The sequence below is a fragment of the Camelus bactrianus genome, chromosome 15 (genome assembly GCF_048773025.1).
Source record: "Camelus bactrianus isolate YW-2024 breed Bactrian camel chromosome 15, ASM4877302v1, whole genome shotgun sequence".
Taxonomy (NCBI): Eukaryota; Metazoa; Chordata; class Mammalia; order Artiodactyla; family Camelidae; genus Camelus; species Camelus bactrianus.
In genome coordinates, this window is record NC_133553.1 from 64,593,296 (window position 1) to 64,621,118 (window position 27,823).

General features: G+C 48.4%; 1 protein-coding gene across 2 annotated transcripts in view; it reads right to left on the reverse strand.

Annotated features, from left to right (window-relative positions):
- The window catches only part of ADD2 (adducin 2), a 95,883-nt gene that overhangs the window by 41,496 nt on the left and 26,564 nt on the right, over window positions 1-27,823 (reverse strand). The window contains exons 1-4 of one of the 2 annotated variants that reach the window (XM_074341282.1): window positions 8,478-8,573; window positions 6,188-6,305; window positions 1,916-2,132; window positions 386-524 (exon numbers count right to left, since the gene is read on the reverse strand). In XM_074341282.1, the coding sequence (XP_074197383.1) occupies window positions 386-524; window positions 1,916-2,098 (322 nt within the window). In that variant the 5' untranslated portion in view covers window positions 2,099-2,132; window positions 6,188-6,305; window positions 8,478-8,573. Of the gene's footprint in view, window positions 1-385; window positions 525-1,915; window positions 2,133-6,187; window positions 6,306-8,477; window positions 8,574-27,823 lie in introns of those variants that run through there. The other variant, XM_074341283.1, reaches the window with a different exon arrangement.

Below are 27,823 nucleotides of genomic sequence, written 5' to 3' on the forward strand. Positions count from 1 at the left end.
TTTGTATGTATAATGTGGTTCCATTTTTTTTGCATAGCCTGTATATGTTAAGAGAAAAGGGCTGGAAGGATATACACCAAAATATTGATAACAGCAATTTCTTGGTTTTTTAAGTACAGTGATTTTTGTTTTCCTTTCTCCCTTAAGTCATCACCACCCCCGCCCTATTCCCGGGCATCAGGGATAATTCTCCATTGGGCCTTTAAATCATAGTAGCATCAGAAGCAGAGCCAGGTACCCCTCAGAGAGCTGCCTAGCTCCCCCAGGTCCCCTAATGCAGCTGCACCACTCCGTAGCCTGGCAACCGAGCTGCTTCTTAGTGCTCCTTCCCACCCCCTCAACTCCCTCCACCTCTGCTCCTGGCAGATCCCCAGATCCCACATACTCATGGAAGCTGTTGGGAAGACTGCGTGGGAGGTGCTGGCCATGAAGTCCGCGATCTGCCGCAGGGCCCAGATGTTGGAGGAGTTGTTCCCCTTCTTCATCTGCTCCTGGATGAGGCCTTCCAGCTCCTCCCTGAAAGACTGAAGCAGCCCCCCCCCACCCCGAGGCGCTGGTCCTCCCACTGCGTCCAGTGAAGGAAACCAAGGGCCGCTCTTCCAAGTGCCCACCCATCGCCCCTGGGTCAGCTAGGCCAGGGCCACACGTGGGAATCTCTGGGCCCCAGAGGGCACTGGGCTGTCCCACTGGGACCTCAGGAGCCTCAACAAACTGCTGTTGGGGTGGTGGGCAGCAACAAGGAGATGCTGGGAACCTATCCTTTTCCCTTTGTCCTGTGGGCAATACTCCAGATTCCAGGGCCTTCTTGTGTCTTAGTGATACCTAGACCCCTCCCCCTATCAGACATGGCAGGACTTCACTTTAGCAATTAAAAGACACTTTAAAAAGCAGAACTGGATGACAAGGTGTGCCACCTTGCCTGTCCACTAGCCAGGCTTATGGCTCTTCTGGGCCTCAGTTTCCTCATACACAAAAAGATTTGATCATCTCAGAGGCCGCCTCCACTCTGATATCCCGCTACCCTAAGCCCGGCTTTTCAGACCGTCAGGCCACAAATAGGGCGTGCCTGCCCACCAGGTGGCAGCCGGGGACACTCAGGAGGAAACCCAGGTGTTGGGGGATCTACAAAAGGACAGAAGCATCATGAGCTCCTCCTGTCCCATCTCCTGCCTGAGAAGAGTCTCGTCCTTGGGGGCCTCCCAAACCTCGGCTGGTACTGACTCTGTCACTTCTCCTATCACACCTGCCATCCCTTCTAGTCACACTCAGGGTTTCTGTCATTCTAATGCTTTTAGCACCTGTCATATTTCTCCTGACACAGTGTCACCTGTCATCAAGACCTCGGGCCCATTCCCCTTAGCGCTGTCCTGTGAGGTCTGAGCGCTCCGTGTGTGCTCTCAACCAGGGTCACATGCAGCCCACCTACATGGGGGCTGGGGACACAGTTCTTTGTGGTGTTCAGAAAAGGGCCCCAAGCCGCTTACGTGGCGCCCCCCGCTGGCCCCCGGTTTACACAAATGTCTCTTAGGTCTCTGTTAGTTTTTGGTGAGGAGGGAAAGGAGGACCGAAAACTGAGGCTCAGAAAGGGCACAAGAAACCGAGATGGGGCTCCTGTCTCTCAGACCGACCTCCTCCTACCACCGAGCCAAACCACTGCACAGAAACCAGGTTTTGCCATCCGCCAGCGACCAGGGAGAGACTCAAACACCCACGCTGCCAGAGCGCGGTGCTCAGAGAGCTTAAAATTGCTCCGACCCCGAGAGAGCGGAAGAGGAGTTATTTATCTTTCAGGTTCGCTGGGTGAATCAGCGTTCCCCCCACCCCACCCCCCCTCCCCTCCCACTCCCACTCCCACTCCCCCCATCCTCGGCCTCCTTCCTCCTCCCCCGCCCCGCCCGCGGCAGACCCCACCCACCGGGCTCTGCAGGATCATGGTGACGCGCTTCTTCTGCTCCATCAGGTTGAAGTCCTGCCGCAGGTCCGCGGCTCGGCTGCGAAGGCGCAGGTACTCAGGGTCGTCCTCGGAGAAGCGGTCGAAGTACTGCTGCCCCTGTGGGGGCGGCGGGGAGGCAGCCTCGGGGACAGTCTCTTCACTCATTGTCCTGCTGGGTGTACAGTCCACTCCTGGAACCCTGCGGGGAAGGGAGGAAGGGGCTCCCAGTCGGGGTACACGTCTCCTAAAACAGGACCTGGATTCGAGGGGAGTCGCCCTGGCTTGCGGCTACTTCCAGGAGGGTGTGAGCGGGGCCTCGGGTTGGAGGGCAGGGCTCCGGCAACTGCCGGCCTATAGGGGGCGCTAAAGCACCGTCCGACTAAGTGAAAATAGGGCCCCGGCTGGGGGACCACCGCCCTTCCCTGCCCTACCGCCCGGCTTTCCTGGCCACAGTCCGGTTCATGTAGACCGGTCCCCCAGTGCGAGCGCGACCTGCAGGCCTTTGGGGCCATTTCTGTGAAGCTTATCCACGCAGTGTATAGCTATTCACTGGGAATTCGTACTTGATCTAAAATGTAAAACCTCGAAGAAGTCTCCTAAAAACATTTGGTGGGAAATCCACAGGAGAAAACGGAAAAAAGAAAGAGGAAATTCTAAAAGGCAGGAAACGTTTTGTGCAGTGCCTTTCTCCAACTTTACTTTGGCCTCTTGAAAAGAATTACTGGTGGATCTGTATTCAAATGCCACCACAACCTCCCCCCCCCCACCAACACTTTTACAAGTTTAAAAAACCACGACCTCTGACCTTCATTCTGCCACTAATTACTCATCCCTTATAAAAACGCTTACCAAATCTCCCCCAGTTAGCACCACCCTTACCAGCCATGTCCATGAGCTGGAGGATGGAGGAAGGAGTCGTCTGGGAGTAGTGGCCAAAAGCAAACAAACCAAATAAACATTCACCAAAGAAGTATTTGGAAACCCATTTGGCAGGTTGCTAGAATGGTTGAGGTTAGACTTAGTGACACTGAAAGCCCGATTCTTCATTTAAGTGGAGAAAAAGTGCTTGAGTCCATCAGGGATGTCTGGACTAGAAGTCAGAGCTTGCAGTGTTGCCCCAGTTCTGAATTCTGTAGCTGCATGGACTTGGGCAACTAATTGCCCACTTGGGTCTCATTTTGTCCATCTCTACAAGGGAGAGTGAACACAGTGGACTTCTGGGGCCTCTTCCAGCTCTGACACGGTGTGGAGAGAGACAGATTTATGTAGAGAAGGCAGAAGAACAGAGGATCCAGGTTTCCTGGAACAAGACACCCTCTTTCTACATTTCCCCAGTGCCTCTCCCTCAAGCCAAATGCCAAAAGAGAAACATGCAAAGAACACACATGACCTCCTGACATTGCCTTGTGGTTGCAAGTCAATCCCACGTGCATGGGATACTCATGGGAATACTTCACCCTCAGCATGCTCCCACCCAGCCTCATCTCCAGTACTTGGGCGGTAAGAAGAGCCGGCGAGGTCAAACACAGTGGGAATGCATCGGAGCCATGCAGACATCGGGTCACCACCCAGATCCTTCTGGGCAGACAGCGCTGCAGACCAGAATTCTTCCAGAGACATCACTCCACTGTACTCAACCCTTTTAATTCTCTTTGGCACCTTGACAGCCCCAATTCTTCGATGTTACTTTAAAAATAGCAAGAAGCCACCCCCCGATGGGTAAACTGGATGTGAGTGGGGAGATCCCTGCATTCCTTCCAACACCAAGTCCCACCAGCTTCAGAACCAACTGAGCTGTCAGCTTCTCTGGGACTAGCTCCGCCTGGTGCTGAATCTTCCTGGCCTAAATCCTATTCATCCAGGCAGGAAGAAGCCAGTCCTCTCCTTTCCCTTTGGAGTAGCTGCATTTCCCAGGAACAGATCTGCGAAGGCTCTGAAGTAGCTCTCCCCTACATAGCATGAGGAATGAAGAAGTTCTGGGCTTGATGGACAGGAGCCCCCAGGCCTGCCTTCACTTCTTACAGCCCAGGCCCATAGGGCTGCTCCAGAGATGCTCTGATGGGGTGAGGTAGGACATGAAGACCCTGACTCCCTCACCATGACAGCCAGGGCCTGGGCAAACTCTTTGGCTTTGTGAACCAGAGGCATCCTTTTGTGCCCCTTCCTTCCCTTCCCAAAATGTTGGGAGGTGATCAAAGTTGTGTGCAGTACAGCTTAGTGGTTAAAAGCATGGCCTCTGGAACTAGACCTCAAATCTCAGCTGTGCCCCTTAAGAGCTGTGTGATCTTGGGCAAGTTACCTAACCTCTCTGTGCCTGACCTTCCCCATATATTAAATGGCCATTGCAACTATTTAGCTCCTCTTTAGGTTGTTGTGAGGATTAGGTGAGTTAATGTACGTGAAGTACTTCACACAGTGCCTGGTGTGAGGCAAGCGCTATTAGCACTGGCTCTCATTATGTGCCATTTAGGGGCTAGACTCATCGTAGCGTTAGAAACTCAAGTAATGAGAGGCTTATGATTCAATTGTAAACAGGTGCACACTAAATAACTGTAATTATATGTTTTAGTCCCCAAACTAATTCAATCTTGAGCTATATTAACAAAAAGAAAATCCAGAAAAAGACCGACGAGAATGCCTTGTTCTCTGACCAGATAGTGGGAACACAGCAACCTGGAGATCCCAGAAAAGGGAGGGAAACAGTGCAAAGATCACAGGAGATCGGCACTTGTGGGGTCAGGCGTGACGTCATACAGAGATAGAAGAAGACATATGTGTCTATATATGTGAATCACTACGCGGTACACCAGAAACTAACACAACATTGTAAATCAACTATACATCAATTAAACAAAAGAAAAAGAGAAAGAATACATGGGGCCTCTGGCCCGGGTTCCTGGCACAGAGCTTCAAAACACCATGAGATTTCTAAAATGTCCAGAAGACCTGAGGAATGTCTTTTGTTAGTCATAATGAGCCGCTTTCCCCAAACCTGAGTTTTTATGCAAATGAGGTAACTAGCAGTGGGCACTTAGATATTTCAAGGAATAGACTGGCCACCAAGAAAGACTGAGCACATGATTAGAGGGTTAGAACTTCAGCCCACCCCAACTGCCGAGGGAGGGAGGGGAGGGGGGCTGCAGCCTGCATTCAGTCAGGTAGCAAATGATTTAATCACTTACGCCAGTAATAACACACACAACCCCATTAAAGAATGCTGGACACCGAGGCCTGGGGGAGCTTCTTGGTTCATGAGCACACTGCAGCGCTGGGCAGTGACGGATCCCACCAGGAGGGGGCGTGGAAGCTCTGCACCCTGCCCTCAACCCCTAGACCCTGCCCCTCTTTCTTTTGACTATTCCTGAGTTGGATCTTTTATAATAAAACTGTAATTGCTGTTACAGCACTTTTAGTGAGTTCGGTGAGTTATTCCAGGGAATTATAGAAACTGAGAGGGAGGTTGTGGGAACCATCAAATTTATAGTTAAGTCAGTCAGAAGTGCAGGTGGTGAGGGGACCACGCCAGCAGCTGGCCTCTGAAGTGGAAGGAGTCTTGTCCATAACCTTGTCTTTGCACTTATGTGCTCTGTAACTCAGGGTAGTGTCAGAGAATTGGTGAGGGAACAGCACCAGGCAACTTCTATTTGTGATTTAGTTTCACTCCCAGGACCACTCTGTGAGGCAGAAATTATTGTCCCAGCTTTACCGATAAACTGAATCAGAGAGGTTAACTAACTTGCCCCAGATCACACAGGGAATAGTGGAGTCAGGATTTCAACCAGGCTTGTCTCTGGCCCCCTATCCTGCACTCCTCCACTCCAACTGCCCGCAAATATCTGTTGGGTTGCCATGTGGAGGAGGGATCAGGCTGATTCCTTAGAACCTCAGGGGCCAGAACCACGGGACCAAGTGCCTCAGGCAGGCGGATTCTAGCTGCAGGTATGAGGGTGAACCTTCCACCAGCAGGAGCTGCTCAGTGATGAGAAGATGGGACAGGCTGCCTTGTTAGGTGGTGAGCTCTCTCCTTGGAGTCAGAGTGACCACAGGATGCTGCAGAGGGGCTTCTGTCCTGCTGGAGGTCAGACTAGTGACCTTTAAGGTCCTTCAGATTCCACGGTAGCTCTGGAGTCAGCAGGATGGGGGGAGTTCATGGCAATGACCTGAGTGTCTAGAAGCTCATCCTGGTGAGAATGGACCCAGCCAAAAAATGTGTCTCACCACCCCCATCACCACCAAAAGCTACAGACTATTTACCAGGAGGCTGGATCAGCCTTGTCCCAGGCTGCTTCTTCTCAGCGCTCAGCCTGCACTCTCGGCTCCACGCCCAGGGTCGCTGACCACATCTACAGGATTTCAAACATCCGGGTGGAAACTGGAAAACACAAACACGACAAATATCAGGGTGTTGTTGTCTGCACCACCATGACTCTTTTTAAGAATTTCCCAGCAGTCCTTAAAATAAATCAGCACCTAATGGTGCTTTAAAAAAAAAAAAAACACTCTGGCTGGCTGCTCATTAGACTGTGGCAAGTCACAGGCACTCAACGGCCTTTGCCGACCCCAATGCCCCACGGCCACCTTAAAAATGACCTCCCAGAACAGACCATCACTCTGGCCAAACCTACACCAGAGCCTCTCTCCTCCAGCCAGCGCCTCCTCCCTTCCCCCCACCCAGCTGGCCACCTATCAAGCGTCCCAGAAGGCAGCCTTGACTTCTCCCTTGTGCACCTACTCTGTCACCAAGTTCTCTGGTCTTAATCCCTCTCACCCAGAGCACGACGCCCTGAGTCAAACCAGCCTCTCCCCATCCCTTTCATGGTCTCTGCCTGGCCTTTCTTCTCTCATACACTCCACTCCCCCACCTCCTCACTGTCCAATCAGTAGCCAGAGTCGCTGTTCTAAAAACGCAAACCGGGCCCAGCCTGTCACTGCCCTGCATCCCCTCCCCCCATCCATGGCTCCCTGTCGCCTGGGATGGTGTTCCTTCACCGTTTTTTTCTAATTTCTGCTCCTCTAGCCAAAATCTAGTCAAATTTAGATTGTATTACCAAAGTGATAGCCATCCTTTTGATATTTATCAAATATAAAATTTTAACTCTAAATTTGCTCTTTCAAACCGAACGCGAACGCCATGTTGGAAATGCAAACCTGCCCATCACCAGCCAGGGGACTGGGGACCCTGCCTTTTGGCCACTCGTTTCACTTAAGGACTGAACCCTTCAAGACAACGCCCCCTAAGCTGGTGTGCAAAGCCCCGTGGGCCTCCCAGACCCCACCCCCACCCTCCCTGCGTATCTTTGGTGCACACGGGGCAGTGGTGGGAGGAGCTATTCCCAGGACTCAGGCACCAGGCTGGTCCCCACCTCGTGCCTTTGTCCATGTTGATGTCTCCCTGGAGCCAATCTATTACCATGAGCTCCTAGCAGGCAGGCCTGTGTCTTTGCCATTTTCTCTCTTCCCCGAGTTGCCATAGGGCCCGATGCCAGGTAGACGTTGAACTAAAACTCAAAACTAAGGGTGAGTTAGGATGGGTCAGCAAAGCAGCACTATCCAGCCCTGGTGGCCCAGAGGTGAGTAAGTCCCCCCCGGGAGCTCAGGGAACAGCGTGGGGAGACAGATCCCTGAGCAGCCCTTTTCAGAGTAAGGCGCTGAGTGATAATGGCGAGGGCGTGGCAGGGACCCTGGTGCCTAAATCGCCTTCTCCAAAATAGCATGTCCTTTTGTTATGTAACCCGAATGAGTCTGCTCTGGCAGCCATTCTTCTTGACTATTTTGAGGGAGAAGTCCAGGAATTGATTGCAACTCCGAGCAAATCCAACTCCACAATGTAACACCCATTGTGGGGAGACAGAGAAGGTAATAGACACCACATACCATGCTCCACAACCCCCGTGGTTCCGCAGAGTTCAGCCCCGCCCCTCTTTCCACCTCTCACCTCTTCCTTCCAGCAGCCCCTCCCCTGCCTCCGTCCCCAGGACCTTCTGCTTCCTCTCCATCTCCAGTTTGTACCCTCACACTCTTGACCCTACTCATCCAAGACTCGGCTTGGGATTCGCCCTCTTAGGAGAGCAGCCGGAGGTCACAAATCATGAAAGACGCTCCCTGTCACAGGTCACTTTCTTCCCTGTCCCACTGAAGACCAGGTATATGTAACCACTGGAGCATGAAATCACATTTCTATGGGCTGTTCCTTGTAGATATAAAAGGAACAGAAGGTCTAGGAGTAGCAGATTCCTGAGTTGTCTGACTTTCTGTTAAAAGCTGTTGAAGCCCCGTGCGCACACAAGAGAGGCAGGTGCGCCTGTCTGCTGCCACTTCAGTGGGAAGTGTGCAGACAGAACAGACAGCCTGCACCCCTCGGCATCCTGAGCCCAAAGTGGAAAGATGCTGCAAGCGGTCCTCTCCCCGCAGCTCCCACAGCTGCCACAGGCACAGCCTCCCCCTGGGTGGTACCAGCCTCTAAAGGTCCATGCCCCCGGCCCCCGGGGTCAGCTCCAGACTAGGACAGCACAGCACTAGACTTGAAGTCAGAGCCCAAACTCACCAATCCCGAAATGGAACTCCCAAAAGTGAGGGAGGAGCTGCTCAAGGCCTGGCTGCTGTTAACTCTGCAGAGTAAATGGAGACTGTTGAATGAGGGACGGGACCACACCCAACCTGGTCCCTTCAGATAAAGAGAAAGCTCATGTCTCTGGATGGTGGGATTATGGCTGAAGCTTGTCATCAGCTTCTTCACACATTTCTGAATTTTCCACGGTTCTGCATTAGGTATTAACTGCTGTGACCACTAGGACAAAATAGTTTAAAAGAAGGAAGGGAAAAGGAGGAAGGAGACAGCCTCCCTCTGTCCATCTCTGAAAACCCCTTTGGCTGGAAGAATCCTTTAACTTGCTGACTGCTGCAGGCCTAAGAAGGAAGACATTATTTGACTTAAAAAAAAAAATCGGGGGTATTAAACCCGAATAGGTGGCAGTGTTGCATCCAGCCCTTCTCGTCAGCACTGTGGTGAAGGGCCATCATCCTGGTTTTCATATAAGGAAACTGAGGCTCAGGAAATGGAGTGACTTGATCAGGGCCACGGGGCTACTGGGATCATTACAATACTGGGAGGTATCCTTACAGCCCTGGGAGGTACATAAATCATTACAACACTAGGGGGCAGTGCTCCAGTACAAGCTCGTGAGTGGTGGGGTCCCCGGGAGGTCCCAAACTTGAAGCGCCAGCGTGAGCTTTAACCCACTTGCCAGATACGCCCGCCACCAGTCACAAAACCATGTGGACTTCATGCTGTCAATAAAAGGAAAGGAAGGGGGATTCAGGAAGCCCTGGTGATGCATACAGTGCTGAACATGCAGGATGGCTGAGCTCAGCCTTCAAATACCCAGTCCCTCCAGCGAAGAGGTCAGCCAAACTTGCATACTATGTGGATAAAAGCTCATCAAAAAGGCTGTCTAATTGAACTGACACGTCCTCTGATTCACTGTTCCACACCTCAGGCTGTCCTGGAATCAGTCATAGATACTTTTAAGTGGTCATCTGGTCTACCTTTTGCCTTCCAGCAAGACTGTACATAAAAACCAATGGAGCTGTATGTTGAAAAGTTTCTCCTTGGTCAGGTTCAAACATAAAACAGTTGATGCTGCTTTTTGGCCTAATCTGAGAACATTTGTCCTTCAATAGAAAATTGAAGTGTAACCCACTGAGTCATGTGGCAGGACTGCCCTTGCCCCCATCCCCACATCCAGCCAAGACATCCAGGGGAACGGCTATTGGATGATGTCTTTCTATGTTTAGTAGAATAAACCATATCCTTGGCCACAGAGGTAGAAAAAATGCTCTTTTAGCACATTCAGGTCAAAATTGTTATGTTGGGTTTTCTTCATTGGTTTTGTTGGGATTTTTTTCCACTAACTGGGCTCGAGAGAAAATTAAAAGAACACCTTGCATCTAGGATCTGAAGGGGATCTGACACCATCCCGCCCCTCTCCCTACTGAGGGAGCTGTAAAAATTCACAAGTTTCAATAGGACTTGGGACTTGCTGGTTTGAGGAGGGAGAGGAGGAGAGTTGATAGGCCCGGGAAGAGGGGATGGTGCTAACTGGAAGGAACATGTTAAACGGTGGGAGGGTCCAAAAGCTCACGTGGGGAACCCAGCTGGCCTCTGGAACATCCATGGAGCGACATCCCAAAGCCCGACGAGCAGTCAGGCTCAGAGTGTCACAGTGAGTCAGGAACAAGATGGAAAAAATAGCACGCATGTTGTTTGACCTTTCACTTCTGTCCATGATCCCGCCTATGATCCTGTGTGGTTTGGATTTTATCATGAAGATATTAAGGAAAGAGCTACTTCAACTTCTGTATGTATGTTTGCATGTCCATGTGTCAGAGACAATGCCATGGGCTCACCAAACTCACTTCCTTTTCTTCCTGGGTATCCACATTCCCCACCCCCCTTCCTTCTGGATCGGGCCGTATTAAATGTAAGAAAATGGGATGTAAGCCTGATCTCATATCTAAGTAAAATAGACTCCTTTTATAGAAAATTTAATGAAGTTCAATCAAACTCATTTCTCTGTCACAGGGTGCTTGGTCTATTAACATCAAACTCAAAAAAACGAACACTTAGGTGAGCCCACAAATCTTAAAATATGAGCCTCTTCTTCCTAACTTCCTGAGAATCCATAAAACATTTGTTAAGATTTAGGAAGGAGGAATGAAAGGTAAACACCATGGTAACAAATCGAGGGCTGTCAGATCCCGGATGCCTCCTGCTTGAAGAAATGACATGAGCACACGGAAGACATTTGATACCAGCCTCAGAAGTGAAGGCAGAGAGATACCGGTTTTATACTGAGGGATTAAAAAAATAGTAAACATTGGCATCACTGTAGTTCTTCAAATCTAGGCCATTGTTGGTTAATTAACAACATTACTTTAAATATTACTAAAAAAGGAAAAATGCTGCTAATTATAAGTTGTCATTAATTGGAGGACACAGCCCAATTTCAGGAATGTTGAAATGTGAGGGCAAAGTGTGCCTTAGAATTGATGAAGGATGGGGGCCCATCTTGGAAGTGAGTGCCACCAACTTTGAGTCTGCCCTTCCCATGGGGGCGGCAGGGCATCTACCTAGTCGGGAAGCCGAGGGATGAGGCAGGAGAACGGGTCTCAGGGCTTCAGGGGAGCCCCCTGACACCCTGACTCAGCAGATGAGGTCTGCTGGCTGTCATGCCTGCCTGTGCCAGGCATGGTGTCTGGAAAGCTACGGCAGCAGGACAGACTGACATGCCCGGCTCCCAGACAGGATATATCCCCGTTCCGCTGGAAAGGTACTCCCTCCTTGGGGAAACAGGAGCATATCATAAGGCAGGACCAGACTAGGATGAGAAGACCAAAGCTCAAAAGACATAAAAAAACAACAAGGTCCTTCTATGTAGCACAGGGAACAATAGTCAATATCTTGTAATAGCCTATATTGAAAAAGAATATGAAAAGGAATATAGAAGATAGATAGATGGAATAGATAGATAGATAGATAGATAGATAGAACTGAATCACTGTGCTGTATAACAGAAATTAACACATTATAAATCGGCGCTGTATTAGCCACTCACTGCTGAGTAAGATTGCTCCCCATCCTTCAGGCACCAACCGCTGGGGATCCCCTGACCTCCATGCACTGTGGGCTTCCAAGGAGAGCCCAGGAGAGCCCACACTGCATCTTGGTCTACCCTGTGCCCAGCCTCCCTGGGAAGTGGGACGCAGGGCCCTGGTGCCATCTGTCTCCTCTACCTTCTGAACCCTCCATAATTTCAGAAGCATTATTATGTATGGTTAATTAAGAGCAGAGATTCTGGTGCAGACTGCCTGGTTTGTATCCCAGGTTCGACTCTACTGGCTGTGAGAACTTAGGCAAGTTCCTGAACTACTTCGTGCCTCAGTGTCCTCAGCCATAAAGTGGAGGTGGTAATTATGGTCGCAGCCCTGAGGGGTTGTTGTCACGTGGATTCATCCATAGGAAACATGTAGGACAATGTCATAGAAAAGGGATCGATAATGCTATCGGTACTATTGGCAGTTTGGGCAGTATGGGTAAATCAGAACACCAGGCTTGACCAGCTGAGGAGGGCGGGCTCTGGCAAAGGGCTGGAAGCATGTTGCTTGGGGATGTTCCAGGGGGTCTGCAGTGGGTTGAATGTCCCAACAATCAGAACCTGAGAATCCTGACCTTCTTTGGAAAATGGACCTTTAGTGATGTAATTAAGACTCTCAAGATGAAATCATCCTGGATTATCCCGTGGGCCCTAACGCCTATCACAACTGTCCTTGTAAGCCACGTGAAGATGGATACAGAGGTCACAGTGAGGCAGCTCCAAGTCAAGGAACACCAGGGCCACCAGCAGCTGGAAGAAGCAAGGAAAGATTCTCCCCTGGAGGCTTCAGTGGAAGGGCAGCCCTGATGACACCTTAATTTCACACTTCTGGCCTCCCCAGCCCTAATGTACATACAGATTGTAACAAGGGTTTAAAGCCTCTTAAGAGTATCTTGTCATCAGCAGCACTGTGATGGCCAAGGGGACCCCTGGAACAAAAGTTTGGAATTTGTAGATGCAATTGGCCACCACGCTGGGCTCCTGTGACAGTGGAGGGGCCCTCGCTTTCAGCTGCAGGAAAAAGAGTCGATGCAAGTCATTGACCTCTGGTGGTAACGTCTCCCTGGGCTCAGTCAATGCTTCTAAATTGAACAGCAGCTCACTGGGGCAATGCTAATGACTTCTGACTGCTCCAGTTCATCCCTCTCTAACAGGGTCAACCGAGAAGTGGTCCCATCCTTTTGGATTAAAAACAAAATTTCCCCTTCCCTGGCTTACGAAGGGCCCCTGGGAGAATGGAAAGTGTGGTGAAAGAATTTCGGTTTTCTAGTTCCAATGAACTTGACGGAGACTCCTACATCAGTACTTTTGCCAGAATGCTTTTATGGCTGGAAAAACACTCGAGGGAGAGGGTAGAGCTCAGTGGTAGAGTGCAGGCTTAGCATGCACGAGGTCCTGGGTTCAATCCCCAGAACCTCCATTTAAAGTAAATAAATATACTTTTTAAAAAAATGCAAGAAAGAAAAGTGCTTGGTCCAAAAAGGAAATAAGAGTGTGCCTCTCACGTAGCATGGGCTCTTACTGAGAAGCTCAGTTTGATAGACAAGAAGGGAGAGGTCGCTGCCTATGTGCCCCAGGATGAGGGTGGGAGGGGAGGAGACTTATCCAGTAAAAGAGCCTAGGTTTAAAAATAGGAACAAAAAAAAAAGCCTGGTCCACCAAATCCAGTGTAGGAATGGGCAGAAGAGACAGATGCCCCTCAGCCTGAATTCTCACTACAGTCATTTCCCCGCTGATCTCTTTCTCCAGCACCCCCTCCTTGATTCCAATCCACACTCATGGTTACATGTCTAAAGTGTTTCACAAAAACCATCCGTGACTTCTTATCTGTAGCCAGACGGTCACCAGGCTTTCTATCACGGATCAACTCCGGTGGATCAGTGGTGCTGCCTTAGGAGAGCCGGAGTTCTCCTCTGTGTTCAGGGGGAAAGAACGCGGGGATTGGTTTCCAGTGTCTGCTGTGGGCTGGTGGCCGGGCAGGGGCGTGGCACCATGCCATCTCTTTCTGGGCCACAGGATGAGGTCATCTTGGCTTTCAAGCCCCTCAGGCCAGCACCAAGGTATCCTCTACATGAAAGGCCCAGCCCAGCCCAACAGACAGGCCGGTCCTCGCCAGCCCACGCCAGCCCCCAGCACTGCACACGTATCCCCGCCTCTGTGGTCTGCCTCAGGCCCGACCTCTCCTCTTCCCCAGGGCAAGGTCTTTCCATTCTCTCCCTCTTCTCGGCTCTAGGACGTCTCATTTGTCACCTGCTGTTGCTCATCTCTGTACATGAGTCAGGACAGAAATGACTAATGCATGAATGTCCCAGCTCATCCCCCCAGGCACCAGCTTCCCCTCCCTGAATGCATCCCCTCCACTCTCAAACTGAGCTTCTCTGTACCCCCTTTCCCTGCCTCCTTGGTTCTTGGGCTTCATAATGCAGAAGGGACAAGAAGGGAGGTAGGCCCTTCGAGGAAGCCAGTGGGTCTGAAGGCCTCGTGTTGAGAGGGGAGAGCAGGTGAGGCGTGAGGGCAGCAGGTGGCTGAAAAGCCAATGGATTTGCAGGCACCGTGGCAGAGCTCTAAGTACTCCCTGTTTCCTGGTCAGGAAACGCAAGACCTCGAGTTATTACAAAGGGCTTGTGGTCACTTAGCCCACCCCTGAGTCACAACCACGCTGTCAGTCCCGACCTCCTGGGACGCGGCCATGTAAGTGTCCCATTTACGCCTCCTGTGCCCTCTTCCCGGCCTGGTTGAAGGGCCATTTCCTGCCCCTGTCTGCCAGGGGCTGGGGCGGATCCCAGAGGGCAGAGTTGGGAGGCCCTGAAACACACCCAGCCCCTCACTTTACAGCGAGAGTCTGACGCTCAGAGATAGGGGCCTATTAACCCCTCAGACTCCACTGGGGCTGACGCGTGGTGAGCTGTTCATCTCGAGCTGAGGACAAAGCTAACATCACTTCCCCTCTTTGGGAGGAGAACACCTTAGGGGAAGGGATGTCCAGCCAATCCGGTCTGACAGGTAATGATTGAAGATACTCTTTGAAAAAGGTGTTTTGTGTGAAAATCCATTAAACATTCTAAAAAACACCTGCACTGGACACTGTCCTGTTGTGAATTATTTTATGATGGGAAGCATCCTTGTGCACAGATAGTGACCATCCCTGGTCATGGATGAAGCTCTTTGGCCTCTTCGCCTTTGGGATCAGTTCTCCACCCACAGGTAGGAACCTTTTTCTGTCTCCTCTTTCTCATCCTTTCCCCCGCTCCCCCCACCCCTGCCGCCCCTGCAAACTCCTTCCCTAAAGTCTTGCCTTGTCCTCCCCCCATTAAGGCAAGTCCAGTGCAGAACACAGCAGGTGCATCTTGGGAACGTTTGCTCCTGATGATGGGACTGGGGTGAGGGGGTCTCATTCAAGCCCAGTGCAGCCTTACTGGCCTGGTTTTCCCATCGGCACACTGTTGAAGACACATTGAACTTCACGCTCTCACTGAAGGTCAGAGTTACGGGACTCCAACAGCAGCTTGGCCCGGGCTGCTCCCAGCCTAACCATCCCTCAGCCTTCCCCGCTGACCCCTGCAGGCTCCACGTCAGCTGGCTTCTTTCCGGGCTGAGGGCAAGAGGAGGCACTGACCCAAGATGGGGGGAGATGCCAGAGCATTTCCTCCCTTGTTCTTTGCTTCAAGTGGCGTCCCCTCCAAGGCCCCAGCTCTCATCCTGGAGGCCCCCATGTTCCAGCTTCCACAGAGTGGCCCTGGCCCCTGGGCTGGGGTGACACCACCTCTTCCCCTTCTCCCTCCAGCCTCGAGGGAGAAGACACTTCCTGCTGGGGCTAATCTCAGAGCTACCTCCCCTGGCCCTGTCTGTTTCAGCTGTTCCGTTACTGTGCAAATATCCTGCATTAAATTCCCACTGTTGAGATACTTGAAGAGGTTCCTATTCTCCTTGTTAGACCCTGACTGATGCACAGCCCAGCCCTTCCCTCCCACTTCGTTAAACCTACGAGAAAACAGGCCAAGAGGGTGGGATGTGTCCAAAGAAAGACACACTAAGACTTAGTTGTCAGGGACGAGACTGGGTTTCCAGCCTCTGTCCTCCTCGTCTCTGCAGCATGTGGCAGGGGATGCATTCCTTTCATTTTCAAGCCCAAAGAGTCATGAGTCATTGGGATCAAGTGTGAAATATGAGACTTCTAAGGAACGATCACGGTCATAATTCTTTCATGTTCTAAACACACCCTCTGGACAGAAGGGGCGATGAAACCTTCGCTCTGGGAGACAGAGGCACATCGGTTAGAGCAGCCTACGCTGCGACCACCGCCAAGTGACCACCTGCCTCAGTTTTCATATCCAAGGAAACAAAAGTGACACAAAATTGCCATTTCCAGGAGCTTTTAGACATGTCCCTTAATATATGCAGCAAAATTCAACTCCTCAGATTTTTGGACCAGATGGCTTCTCCACTCTGCAAAGTAGGTTCAACTTAATAGTTATTTAAATATGCCATATATTTTAAATACAGAGTGCTTCTGCTAATTAACTTCATAATTTCTCCAGAGTCCCACAGGCAGTTGTTACCATTTGTAACTGGTGAAAGTGTCAAGAAAATGAATTCCTATTTTTTTTTTTCCCAAATTGCAGCTCTGGGATAGTACATGTGCCGTATTGTGTCTCTTCCGCTCGGGGTGAGTGGAGTGGTGGGAGAAGACAAGGGTGACTCCGCCTGGGGTTGGATGATGGGGACATGTGAGCAGAGCACCACCTGGGGCACTTCCAATACTGACGCTCCTCAAAAGGACCAGTGGGCCAAGATCAGTTACACAGATGCCCGTAAGTTAAACAGTGACCTAGTAAGAAGACGTGTCCATACATGCACACGCAGATGCACACACAGCCCGTGACAGGGCAGTGAGCCCAGTGTGTGAGCCTGAGAAGTGGAGCAAACTGAAACCACAGGTGCAGGATGGGGACGAGGGATGCCCTGCCCCCAAATCTCACTAGGCTGCTCTCCATCCTCACCCCACAACTCTGTGCTTGAAGTTGCATCACTTAGAGGTTTATTTGGCTAATACATCTCCTCTTTTAAGAGTCCAGCCTTCCTGGGAGAGTTGATTGAATACTTGTTAATCCTTTCTTGATCAGTGTGACCCAGTGAGGTGGCTTTCCTCCTGGAGCTTTGCAGACACCTGGGACTCAGAGGCCGGAACCAAGGAGGACACGGCACACTTAAGGAGACGGATGGGAGGATGCAGGCTGCCTTGCTTTATTGTAAAAGGGACCCTGGGCACCTGGGAGTGGAGGAAAAGGGGTACCAGGATGTTTCTGGGGCACCTAAGAGGGAGGGAAGGGGGACCGTCTGCTTACCCAGGGCTCTGCCTAGGACAGGCTCCCGCCCTCCACACCCACTACAGCCTCGGGATGCTGCTTCTCTGTAGGGAAAGGAAAAGATGTGAGCAAAAGGCTGACACTGAAGCAGGGGATAAAAATAACAGGAAAGACTGCGTGTGATGGGGGGAAATCTCATTGCGTGGAACCTTCTTTCTCGAAAGTCCAAAAATTAACAAGCTTTCACCCGTCACTAGACTGGAAGTTCTAAGAGGGAAAGGCTTGTCTGATTTCGCTCCTCCCTGCATCCCTGATACCTAGAATGGTGCCTGGCAGAGGGGAGGTGCTCTGCAGGAACTGGTCAAATGCATGAGATGGGACAGACCAACACACAATGAGGGCTCCTCCAGGCCTTCCAGTCGCAAGCCTGAAGGCCCACCAGCCATTTGTGGCTCACGATCTCTTGCTGGAGTTACGGCTGGGCCTCCGAGGAAGAGGAAGACCCCTCCGCTGGCCCCTAGGGAGATGTCTGCTGAGCTCTGCTGAGCTCAGCTCTGTGTTCTGCTGTCCCCCGGGTCACTGCCTTCATTAGGCAGCATCTGCTAAATGGCCAGCCCACCTGTCACATCCAGTAGCCCAGGCATCTTCCCACGGACGCCCACGATGGGAGGGACATGCTGCTCCAACCAGCCTTCCGCTTCTCTTAACCAAACCTGTAGTTCAACGGGCGGCAGGCTCTGCCTTAACAGAGACTGAAGGGAAATTCTTTGGGGGCACTTTCTACCCTTCATGTTTGAGGCACTGCAGGCAAAGGAAAACTGCTGATATTCTGTTGGACCCAATGCCCCAAGGTGATGTTTATGGCCATATGTTTAATCTTCCCCTCCCTGCACTCGGTTCAGAGGATTATGCCTCACAGACAGGAGGCGACAACCTGGTCATGATTCTGTAGGCAGAACAAAGTTAATGTTTTGTAACCAAACCATGAAGCTGTACAAAAATATATAGTATGAAGCCTACAGATCTCTACAGTTTGCAAAACTCTTTTGTCTATCAATCAAAAACAGCACTGGATTTAGCCAATGATGCTCCTACCCAAAGCGCATCCACAAAAATTCAGACCCACGCAGAAGCACCTCGCTCAGTGTGAGGCTCGCAGGAAGTTCTCAATTAGTTCCTGTGCGATTGAGAAACATTTGAATGCAAAGCACATCTGGCCCAATCGAGATCATATATGTATGAAACAAAGCTTTCCCGACCCCTGGGTATATGCTTGATGCGTACACCATACTGAGAAGGTGCGCACCCCAGGGGCAGAGTGGTGGGGGAAGAGCACTGGACAGACTCAAGAGACCACGGGTCTGGTTCTGGATCTCCAACTCACTCCCTCTGTGATCCACAGCAAGCCGCTTAACCTCTCTGGGCTTCTGTTTCCCCCACTCGGGGAAAAAAAAAAAAAAAGAGCGGGACAAGGCAGATTCTGGAGTTCCGTCCAGTTTAGAGGTACTCCTTTGAGTCTGTGATTTGAACACAGGCTTGTGATTTGCTTGGTCCGTGTGGGGGAGGGGCTGAAGTGGGAAACACAGCCCCAGGGCTCACCCTCTTCCCAGCCGTCCTCAGATGGCCCTCAGGGATGTGGAGGTGGGGACAGAGAGGGCGATGCTGTGGCAAACTAGAGTCAGAGCAACAGTGTCAGGGGCCGGGGGGGATTGTCTTCTGAACAAAGAACTCAGCCTGGAAGAGCCTGCTGTTTGCTGGGGGAGTAAGTGTCCTTCCTTTGAGGAGGTGAAGGAAACAAAGGAACTTGTGGAAGGCTTTAGAATGCCACAGCTCATCCTCTGGTAAGCGGGGGAGGGAGATAGGCAGGAGCTAAATTTGAGCCACAGTCCTGCGAACCTGACAAGAAGAAAGAGTAACTGAACGCCTTGTGAAATTTACCGGGTTCTGGCCTCCATCTGTCTGTTCATACATCTGTCTCCTCCTGCTAATTAATTCCCATCTTGTCACAGTCACTCTCGGTCCCTAAGTCCCGCTCACAATTTCCCATCTATATTATCTAGCATTCAAGAATTCCAAGCACTGACATAGAAACACAAAAAAATTAGACACATCTGAACAAATTAGCTGCTTCTATAAGCTCAGGGTCCAAGGGCCATCTTTATTAAATCTGCCATGGGCTACAATTTGGCAGAATCTTTTCTCTGAGATTTTTTTGGGGCAGCAGATGTTGCTTCTTGGAGGAGATGTGAAATCACTGCTGGCACGTCTTCTCCCCTCTGATCTGTAGTCTGCTTTTTAGAGAGGCTTTAATAATGCATAGGAAGGGAAGGGTGGTGCGCAGATTGAACACCAAGCAAGCCTCCATCAAGGCAAGATGTACTGCCTTGAAATCAGGCCTGGTGGGCCAAGCAAATGGACCCACTTTTTAGCCTGAGTCCTCGGGTTTGCATCAAGAATGAGGGTTTGCATCCCAAAGCTTTTTCTGAGGACGCCATCTGACAAGTGCGGGTTTGAGCCAACCTCGGCTTGTCAGGAACCGATTTTCATTTCCTCCCAGCAGCCTGGCCGCACAAAGCATCGCTAGCTGGAGAAGCAAGAAATGCTTTTCATTTAGCCTTTGAGAGCGCTAGGGATGAGTACGTATTGGACCAACATCTTAAAAGAGGTTATCAAAAAGGTGATGCAGGTCTGGTAAAATACGTCCAGTGCAGTGGAAAGGAAGGGAAGATTCTCTGTCTGGATTCCCAATGTGCAGATTGCATAACTGAAGTCACGCTGCCACCTGGGGAGTTTTTAATATTGTTTAATAATACAGTAAGAGTTGGCGAGTTTTGAGAAATGGGCTGCTACACTGAAAAAGGATCGCCTTTCCTGTGCCCAAGTCCCCATGCTTTCCACACACGCACACACACAAAGCCCATCCCCACCCCCCAGGAGCAGATGAGCAGACTTCATCCCTGTTGTCAAGGAAACCAGTCTGTTCTGAGCTCTAGATTTAGAAAGCCCAGGCCTGGCCTCAGCGGTGCCTTCTGCCCACTTCGCCTGAGGGGCCTGCCATCTCTTCCCCATCGGGGACACTGGAGGCCCTTTCACAAGATCGCTAGCATTGGCCGGTGTAGTAGGGGCTCCACGGACAGTCCAAACCAACCAGTGGGCGGGTGCACAGGCCTCAGGAACAAATCTATGGGGAAAAAATGAGTTTATCTATTTGGAAAGGGAGAGGAATATTGTCAAGGGCCTGGGGCAAGCGCCATCTGATTGACCCATGTTACCGGGAGTGGCTTAAGGAAGCAGACTGACCACCCAAAGCCGGCCCAGCACTCTCTCCAAAAAATCCACCCTTGTGTTTCTCCAAATGGGAGGGTCACCCCACTGGCACCCACAACCGTTCAGACCTGATGCTCCCCCTGAGGCAGGGAGGGGCACAGGGAAGCCACCTGGGGTGGGGGCCTGGGTGAAATGCTCCCAGTAGGTGGTAGCATTTGGAGATTCAGGGGCAGGACAAGGGTCTGGGAGGAGGGGAGAGGTGCACCTCAGTATTGCTACCACCATGGGAGGGGGAGCCTGAGATGGAAAGGAAATGGGGGAAGATGGGAGGGAACTGGCTGCCGGCAGAAAAGGGAAGAGGACCACCGGCATCTTCAGGGATGAACTCTGTGAAAGCCAAGCCTGGGGAATAAATTAAAGTGGCCCTGAAGTGACACCTGTTAAGGGCAGTCTTGCCCCAAAACAACCCATGTGCTCGATCCTCTGAACTTCCTGAGCCAATGCCTGGTCAGTTCCCCTTCCGGAAGTGACAGCCTCTTCCTTGCGTTACACCCTCTGGGTATGTGTTTTATCTGTCCTTATAAACCAAGAGTCCCGAAGGATGTATTTGTGGCCCATCTGTCCCCCCTTCATAGCCCTGAAAGGATAGCTTGCACAAACTAGGACTGATGAGGGTCTGCTGAGTTTTCATAAATGAGTGAACTCTTCTTCTAGAGCCTGTGAGATCACCTACACCAAGTGCTCACAGTTTTGAGGGGATTATGAGAAAGAATTGTAAGTTGGGGCTTTCCTTCCAGTGATGCTTTATCCAATGGCCCCAATTATTGCAATTGCCTTATTGGTATTAATGATAATGACAATGGTGCTGATTCTCGTCAGCACGGGGAAGCTACAGTGAGACACCTGCTGTGATGAAGACACTTCATCACAGAAGCCAGAAGAACAGGCCTATGGCAGGTCTACTAAAGATGGCCCTCGGACCATGGCTTACAGAAGCAGCTAACTTATTCAAACGTGTCTGACTGGGCAGACATGCTTCCCCCTCAGGAGCGCACAGCATGGCAACAGAAGAAGTTGCGTACACAAACCCAGAGTCTTCTTCAGCTGCCAGGGGAGCAGAAAGGCCAAGAACCATCAGATGGTGGTAGGTTTTGTCCCATCGCCTGAAGAAAGATGATGTGAACATGGAGGAGCATTGGACAGGCATGAAGGTGTGCAGGTGAGCATCATCACAGGGGCAGTCGTTGGACTGAAGGGTGGGCCAGCTGGGCAGATGCCCGGAGCACTGGTCATGTAGCATCACTGCAGTATCACCGGCGCCAGTGAACTCAAGTATCTGTATAAACGCAGTGCCAGTCTTAACTGGGTTTTCATAGAAACAGCGCCAGTTAAGCCAGGTTTCCGCACACGCCTGCTCACATCACCACGAAATGTAAGCTGGCTCTGCTCCCCTTGAGCAGACAGAAGACTTATGACAGCTCTTCGACTGTGCTGACCATTTTTAAGTGTCTCTGCAAAATGCCCCTCCAGGTCTCCTGGCAGGAGCATGACAGTCCCCGGAAATCTGTCACCACATTCGGTTGAGATTTCTAAGTGAAATGACATGATAGAGGACTGCATACTGAGAAGAGTTACTCAGCTTATTATGTAACTTCTAGAACTTTTCATAAGCCTTTTCAAGAAGCTGCCTGTTCAGAAAATCTTATTAAGGTTTTCCTTATTTTGGATGTGAAGAGAAACTATTTCTCCTCACTCCTGCTTTAAAAAAAAAAAAAAAAAAGTTAAGTGATATTTAATTAACATCAGCTTAGAGAGAGAGGCAGAATCATTAGCCCACCCGGGATGCTCATGAAGGCACAATTCAGGAGAGAGAGACCGTCCCTATTATAAAAAGGCTACTTCAGGTTTGATACTGTATTGGGGGGGGGGAGCAATTAGATTTCTTTATGTATTTTTAAATTAATTTCTTACTTTATTCTTTACTGGAGGCACTGGGGATTGAACCCAGGACCTTGTGCATGCTAAGCATGCACTCTACTGCTGAGCCATACCCTGCCCTCTGGCTTGACACTGTTTTGAAACATCTACTTCATCCAAGTTCCCTTGTTCTGAGTCCATCACCATAAGAATTCTTCTGATTGTGATTCAGCTTCTCAAATCCCTGTGAGGCCAAAAGAGAGCAAGTTCTGGCAAATACACCCCAGCTCACCTCTGATCTTCACTCCCTCTCTTCAAAGTGAAAATTATTATTCCCATTTTACAGAAAAGGAAACTGAGGCCCAGAGAGCTTAAGTAACTTGCCCAAGAACACACAGCTAATAACTAGCAGAACTGAACACTAGACCAGTATTCATCTGATTCCAGATTCCAGTGTTCTATGAAGCCTCCAATTTTCTCCAGTTCGTTTATTTATTTATTAATTTTTTAAATTACCACTACTTGTGAAATTTATTTATAAATGAAAACAAAATCTATTACGGTTATCGGGGGAAAGGGAATGGGAAGGGGTAAATTTGGGAGTTCGAGATTTGCAAATATTAACTACTATATATAAAAGTAGATAAAAAACAAATTTCTTCTGTAGAGCACAGGGAACTACATTCCATATCTTACAGTAACCTTTAATGAAAAAGAATATGAAAACTAACATATGTATATATATGCATGACTGGGACATTATGCTGTACACCAAAAACTGACATATTATAACTGATTATACTTAAATTTAAAAAAAAGAAAAAAAAAACAATCAAAAGGATGAGTTACACATACTGGAAACAACAACAACAACAACAGAACTCAGTAAGGGAAGACCCGGAGTTTTTAAATGACTACAAACGTTATAAGATACTCCAGTTTAGGATGGTGTCTGGCTAGTGACCCATAACTCACCCTCCTCCAACTTTTCACTAAAAACCAACGTCAACTCACATACAAAATCAGATCATAACTCATCAGAACTCCAAAAATGAAGACTGACAATTAGACCAGAGCCAGAACAATGGATGAACATTTCCTTGTCACAAGACCTGTGAGACTGAAGGAGAGGCACAAATAGTGAGTGATATGGGCAATTGTCCTTGTCATTTGGAGGACAGAAGGCTCATTAACTGGAAAGTGAAGCCTTATTTCTCCTCCACTGAATGCTTCCCCTCCAGAAAATTTAGCTACTTTCCCACTGTGATGTGGAAGTTGCTCCTTGAGCAGCCAGAGCCATTTCATACACATATCACCTCTGTGAGCATCTCTGGTGCCACGTCTGTACCAGGTTTGCAGTGTCAGCCATGCCACACGGCCAGGGACAGACACGGATTCCAGTGCTACACTGTAGCCAGAGATTGGAAGACACAACAAAAAATCAAGAGCGCGCCAGCAACAAATGGGGAAGGACAGAAGGTGCAAGGACACACGGGGGCCCTGGGACGGAGCAGAGCGAAGAACAGAGGCCTAGAGAGAGAGACAGTGAAAAATAGCCTATGATGGAGAATGGCCAATAAATTTCAAGACTCGCTGATGTCTGCAGTGAATTTAAAAGTTGTTTCTGGCCCTATACTATAAATACTGTCTGTTTGCCTAACTCTTTGATGAGTCTGACCTGCAGAAGAGCCTTGTGTTAGTGGTGCTTTGGGAGAATAAAGGAGAAAGGACAGTGTTTAGTGAGGGCAAATGTATTAACAAAGAGGGCAGCTCCTCTGGGAGGCAAGCTCTCAAGTGTGATGGACATTATTGTTCACTAGCACCTATTTTCTCTCTACTTCCGGGTAGAGGAGAGGATGCTCAGTTCCCACCCTCTTCCAGTTTGGCATTGCTGTGTGTCTTTTTGTGGTCGATGAAATATGGACAGGTGGTTCATCTGGAAAGAAGCATTTTATTTTATTTTTTTAATTGAAGTATAGTCAGTTTACAATGTTGTGTCAATTTCTGGTGTACAGCAAAATAATTTAGTCATATATGTACATATATCATTTTCATATTCTTTTTCACTATAGCTTACTACAAGATATTGAATGTAGTTCATTGTGCTATACAGTATAAACTTGTTGTTTACCTATTTTATATGTAGTAGTTCGTATCTGCAAATCTCAAACTCCCAATTTATCCCTTTCTACCTCTTCCCCCCACCCCCACCGGTAACCATAAATTTGTTTTCTAAGTCTGTGAGTCTGTTTCTGTTTTGTAAATAAGTTTATTTGTCTTTTATTAGGATTCCACATATAAGTGATATCATATGGTATTTTTCTTTCTCTTTCTGGCTTACTTCATTTAGATGACAATCTCTAGGTTCATCCATGTTGCTGCAAATGGTATTATTTCATTTTTTATGGCTGAGTAGTATTCCACTGTATAAATATACCACAACTTCTTTATCCAGTCATCTTTCGATGGATAAAAGGTTGTTTCCATGTCTTGGCTATTGTAAATAGTGCTGCTATGAATATTGGAAAGAAGCACTTTAGAACCTTTCTCCTCTACAGCCACCATCAATTTCCAGATGGTGATAACTCCATCAGCTTAAGTCTCTGAGTAAAGAAGACATGGGACAGGTCCCCACCCCCAACACCAAAACTCAGTGGACATGAAGCAGGAACAAGAGAGCAATCTCTGTCATGTTTAGCCACTAAGCTCATGGAGTAGCTTGATACTGCAGTGAATGGGCCTGTCACGAATAAGAGCTGAGTAAGATCAGGGTCAGGAGCATCAATAAATATGGAGTAAGAAATGGACCAAGAAGTCTTAGGGAATCTGTGAAAGGTACGGGCCTTCCCACAGTTTGTAGAGTAGGCGCTTGAGCCATTCTGATCACATAGTGAAAGAAAAGATAAATTGCACATGAGAAACAGCCTGGAGGTCTTAGAAATACTTGCATCATATATTACTAGGACATTGCTAAAAATTTATCACAAATTAGGATACAAAGGAACTGCCAATGAACCTTAAAATTTGAGAAAGACATATTCTCTGATCATGAAGCATTAAAACTAGGTAATAAATTTTAACAAAAAAAAACTGCCACCTAGAAATCTTAAAACTCTCCCCAAAATCACGTTTGTTCAGAGAGAAAATCTAACTTGCAATCGCATATTATTTAGAAAATGACAAAGAGGACACACTTATATTGACAATTAGGGGCTACAGCCAGAGCTGCATTTGTAAATAAACTTAATGCTTCTGTTAGAAAGAATGAAGATAAAATATCTAAGTATTCAACTTTAAAAGGCAGAAAAACAGAAAAAAACCTAAGAAAAGAGGAAAGGAATTAAAGAAGAAAAATTAAGGAAACAAAATTGATTAATTAATCCAAGAGCTGGTTATACAATCTTATGGTTACCAGGAGAAAGGATGTGGGAAGGGATAAATTCGAGAGTCTGGGATTTGCAAATGTTAGCCACCATATATAAAAATAGATAAAAAACCAAATTTCTTCTGTATAGCAGAGGGAATTATATTCAATATCTTGTAATAACCTTTAAAGAAAAAGAATATGAATATATGTATATACAGGCATGACTGGAACATTATGCTGCACGCCAGAAATTGACACATTGTAACTGACTATATTTCAATTTTAAAAAAAGAGCTAGTTATAAATAAATAGGCACATTCTTAGCAACTCAATAAGGAAGAGAAATAGCAAATATGTAACATTGGGAATGTATCAGTATAGATACAGAAAATGAAAATCTACTAGGGCTGTAGGAACCAAAAAAAAGAGGGCAGGTGGAGGCCACCTGCAAGCAAAGCCAGCCCAGCCAACTGCGGGGGGTGGGGCTGTAATAGGGGGAAGGGGGGAATATGTGATGGTACTCAGCAATGGCCTCATTTTGGAAAATGGCTGCCTATTTGCATTAGATGTTAATATTTAATCTGGCAGCTTCCAGGCAGAGTCGTCTTTTCAACAAGCTCTGTGCATAATGAGCCTACAAGGAGCGTGATTCTCCACACGGAAAACAATCCAGTCCTGGCTTTGCAGTTGTTGGGGAGGGACAGAACAGATCCTTTTTCCTGACTGGTTCCTGGTGCCTCACACTGCCTTGGACCAGCCTGGCCAGCTCACGCTGGGACTGGCTTGTAAAGTGCTATTAGTTATTGGAGAGGTGGGAGGGAGCCATGATCCACCAGGGGAACAACTTGCCCCCAAGATGTAGTACAAGAGGTAGTTGCCAAAAGTTTACAGGTGGTGACAATCTAGACCCCACTTCTCTTTCCAGGGCCAGGTGAAGCCCCTCCTCCAACTTGAACAGCTCTCATTTAAAATCTAACTATTAAGACTGAGCTCTGATGTAAACCCTGGGCTTCGGGAGATAATGATGTGTCAGTGTAGGTTCATCGATTATAACAAATGTATCATGCTGGCTGGGCATATTGATAACGGGGGAGGCTATGCATGGGGGCAAGGAGTGAATGAGAAACCACTGTAACTTCTGCTCAATTTCGCTGTGAACCTAAAACTGCTCTTTAAAAAATTAAAGCAATTTTTAAAAATCTAACTAGTAACCATCACTTGCAGCTCTAGCTGGGCCATCACTATTTATTGCCTTCCTTTGATGTTCACTGGTTCTGTCTTGTCTGTCTCTCCTTCCACTCCTCTCCTTTCCCCTCCCTCTCTCTTCTTTTCCGTCTTTTGTTTCTCTCTCCCTCTTCCTCTCTCACTTCAGACCCAGTCCTAATCACCCTAAAGTCAGCTGGCCAGGATCATAATCTCAGCTCCTCCACCACACACCCCACCCCGCGGTGGACTTGCAGGCAAATCAGTTCATCAATTCTGACATCTCTCTAGTCAGCAATAAAATGAGGATGTTGGTCTGGATTAGAAGTTTTCTGTGTTCTGAGAACCCTGAAGTTTCTAAAGAAAATCATTAGGAGCTCTACAAGCATTTGATTCCACCCTTTCTAACTATTTAAAAAACTATAATAAGCCATGCATTTTAAAATTTATTTACTATATTGAAGTTGATTTACAATGTTATGTTAGTTTCCAGTGTACAACATACTGATTTAGTCATACATATATATATTCTTTTTCATATTCTTTTTCCTTATATTATCATAAGATATTGAATATAGTTCCCCGTGCTATACAGCAGGACCTTGTTTATCTATTTTATACATAGTAGTTTGTATCTGCTAATTCCAGATTTTTAATTTATCCCTCCCCCCTTTCCCCTTTGGTAACAGTAAGTTTGTTTTCTATGTCTGTGAGTCTGTTTCCACTTTGTAAATAAGTTCATTTGTGTCATTTTTTTAGATTCCACATAAAAGTACTATCATATGATATTTGTCTTTCTCTGTCTGACTTACTTCACTTAGTATGATCATCTCTAGGTCCATCCATGTTGCTGCCAATGGCATCATTTCATTCCTTTTTATAAGCCCTGCATTTTAATATATCTAATTTAAATACATCTGAGACTACCAGCACCTTGTGCTAATTCTTCTTTTCCATCTGCAGATTTGAGAACTGCCTAAAACATGTCCTTGGATAGGAAAATTCTATTTCTGAGATGGTAATTTTCTGGAAAGTAAAGCCCCATTCACGTCTGCTCACATGCAAATGTACCATCCGGTACATCACCAGCGGATACGTGCACTGGGCCGAATGAAATACCGTGAGCTGCTCAGTTACACCTGCTTGGAGCCAGCTCTTGACAGGGAAAAATTAAGTT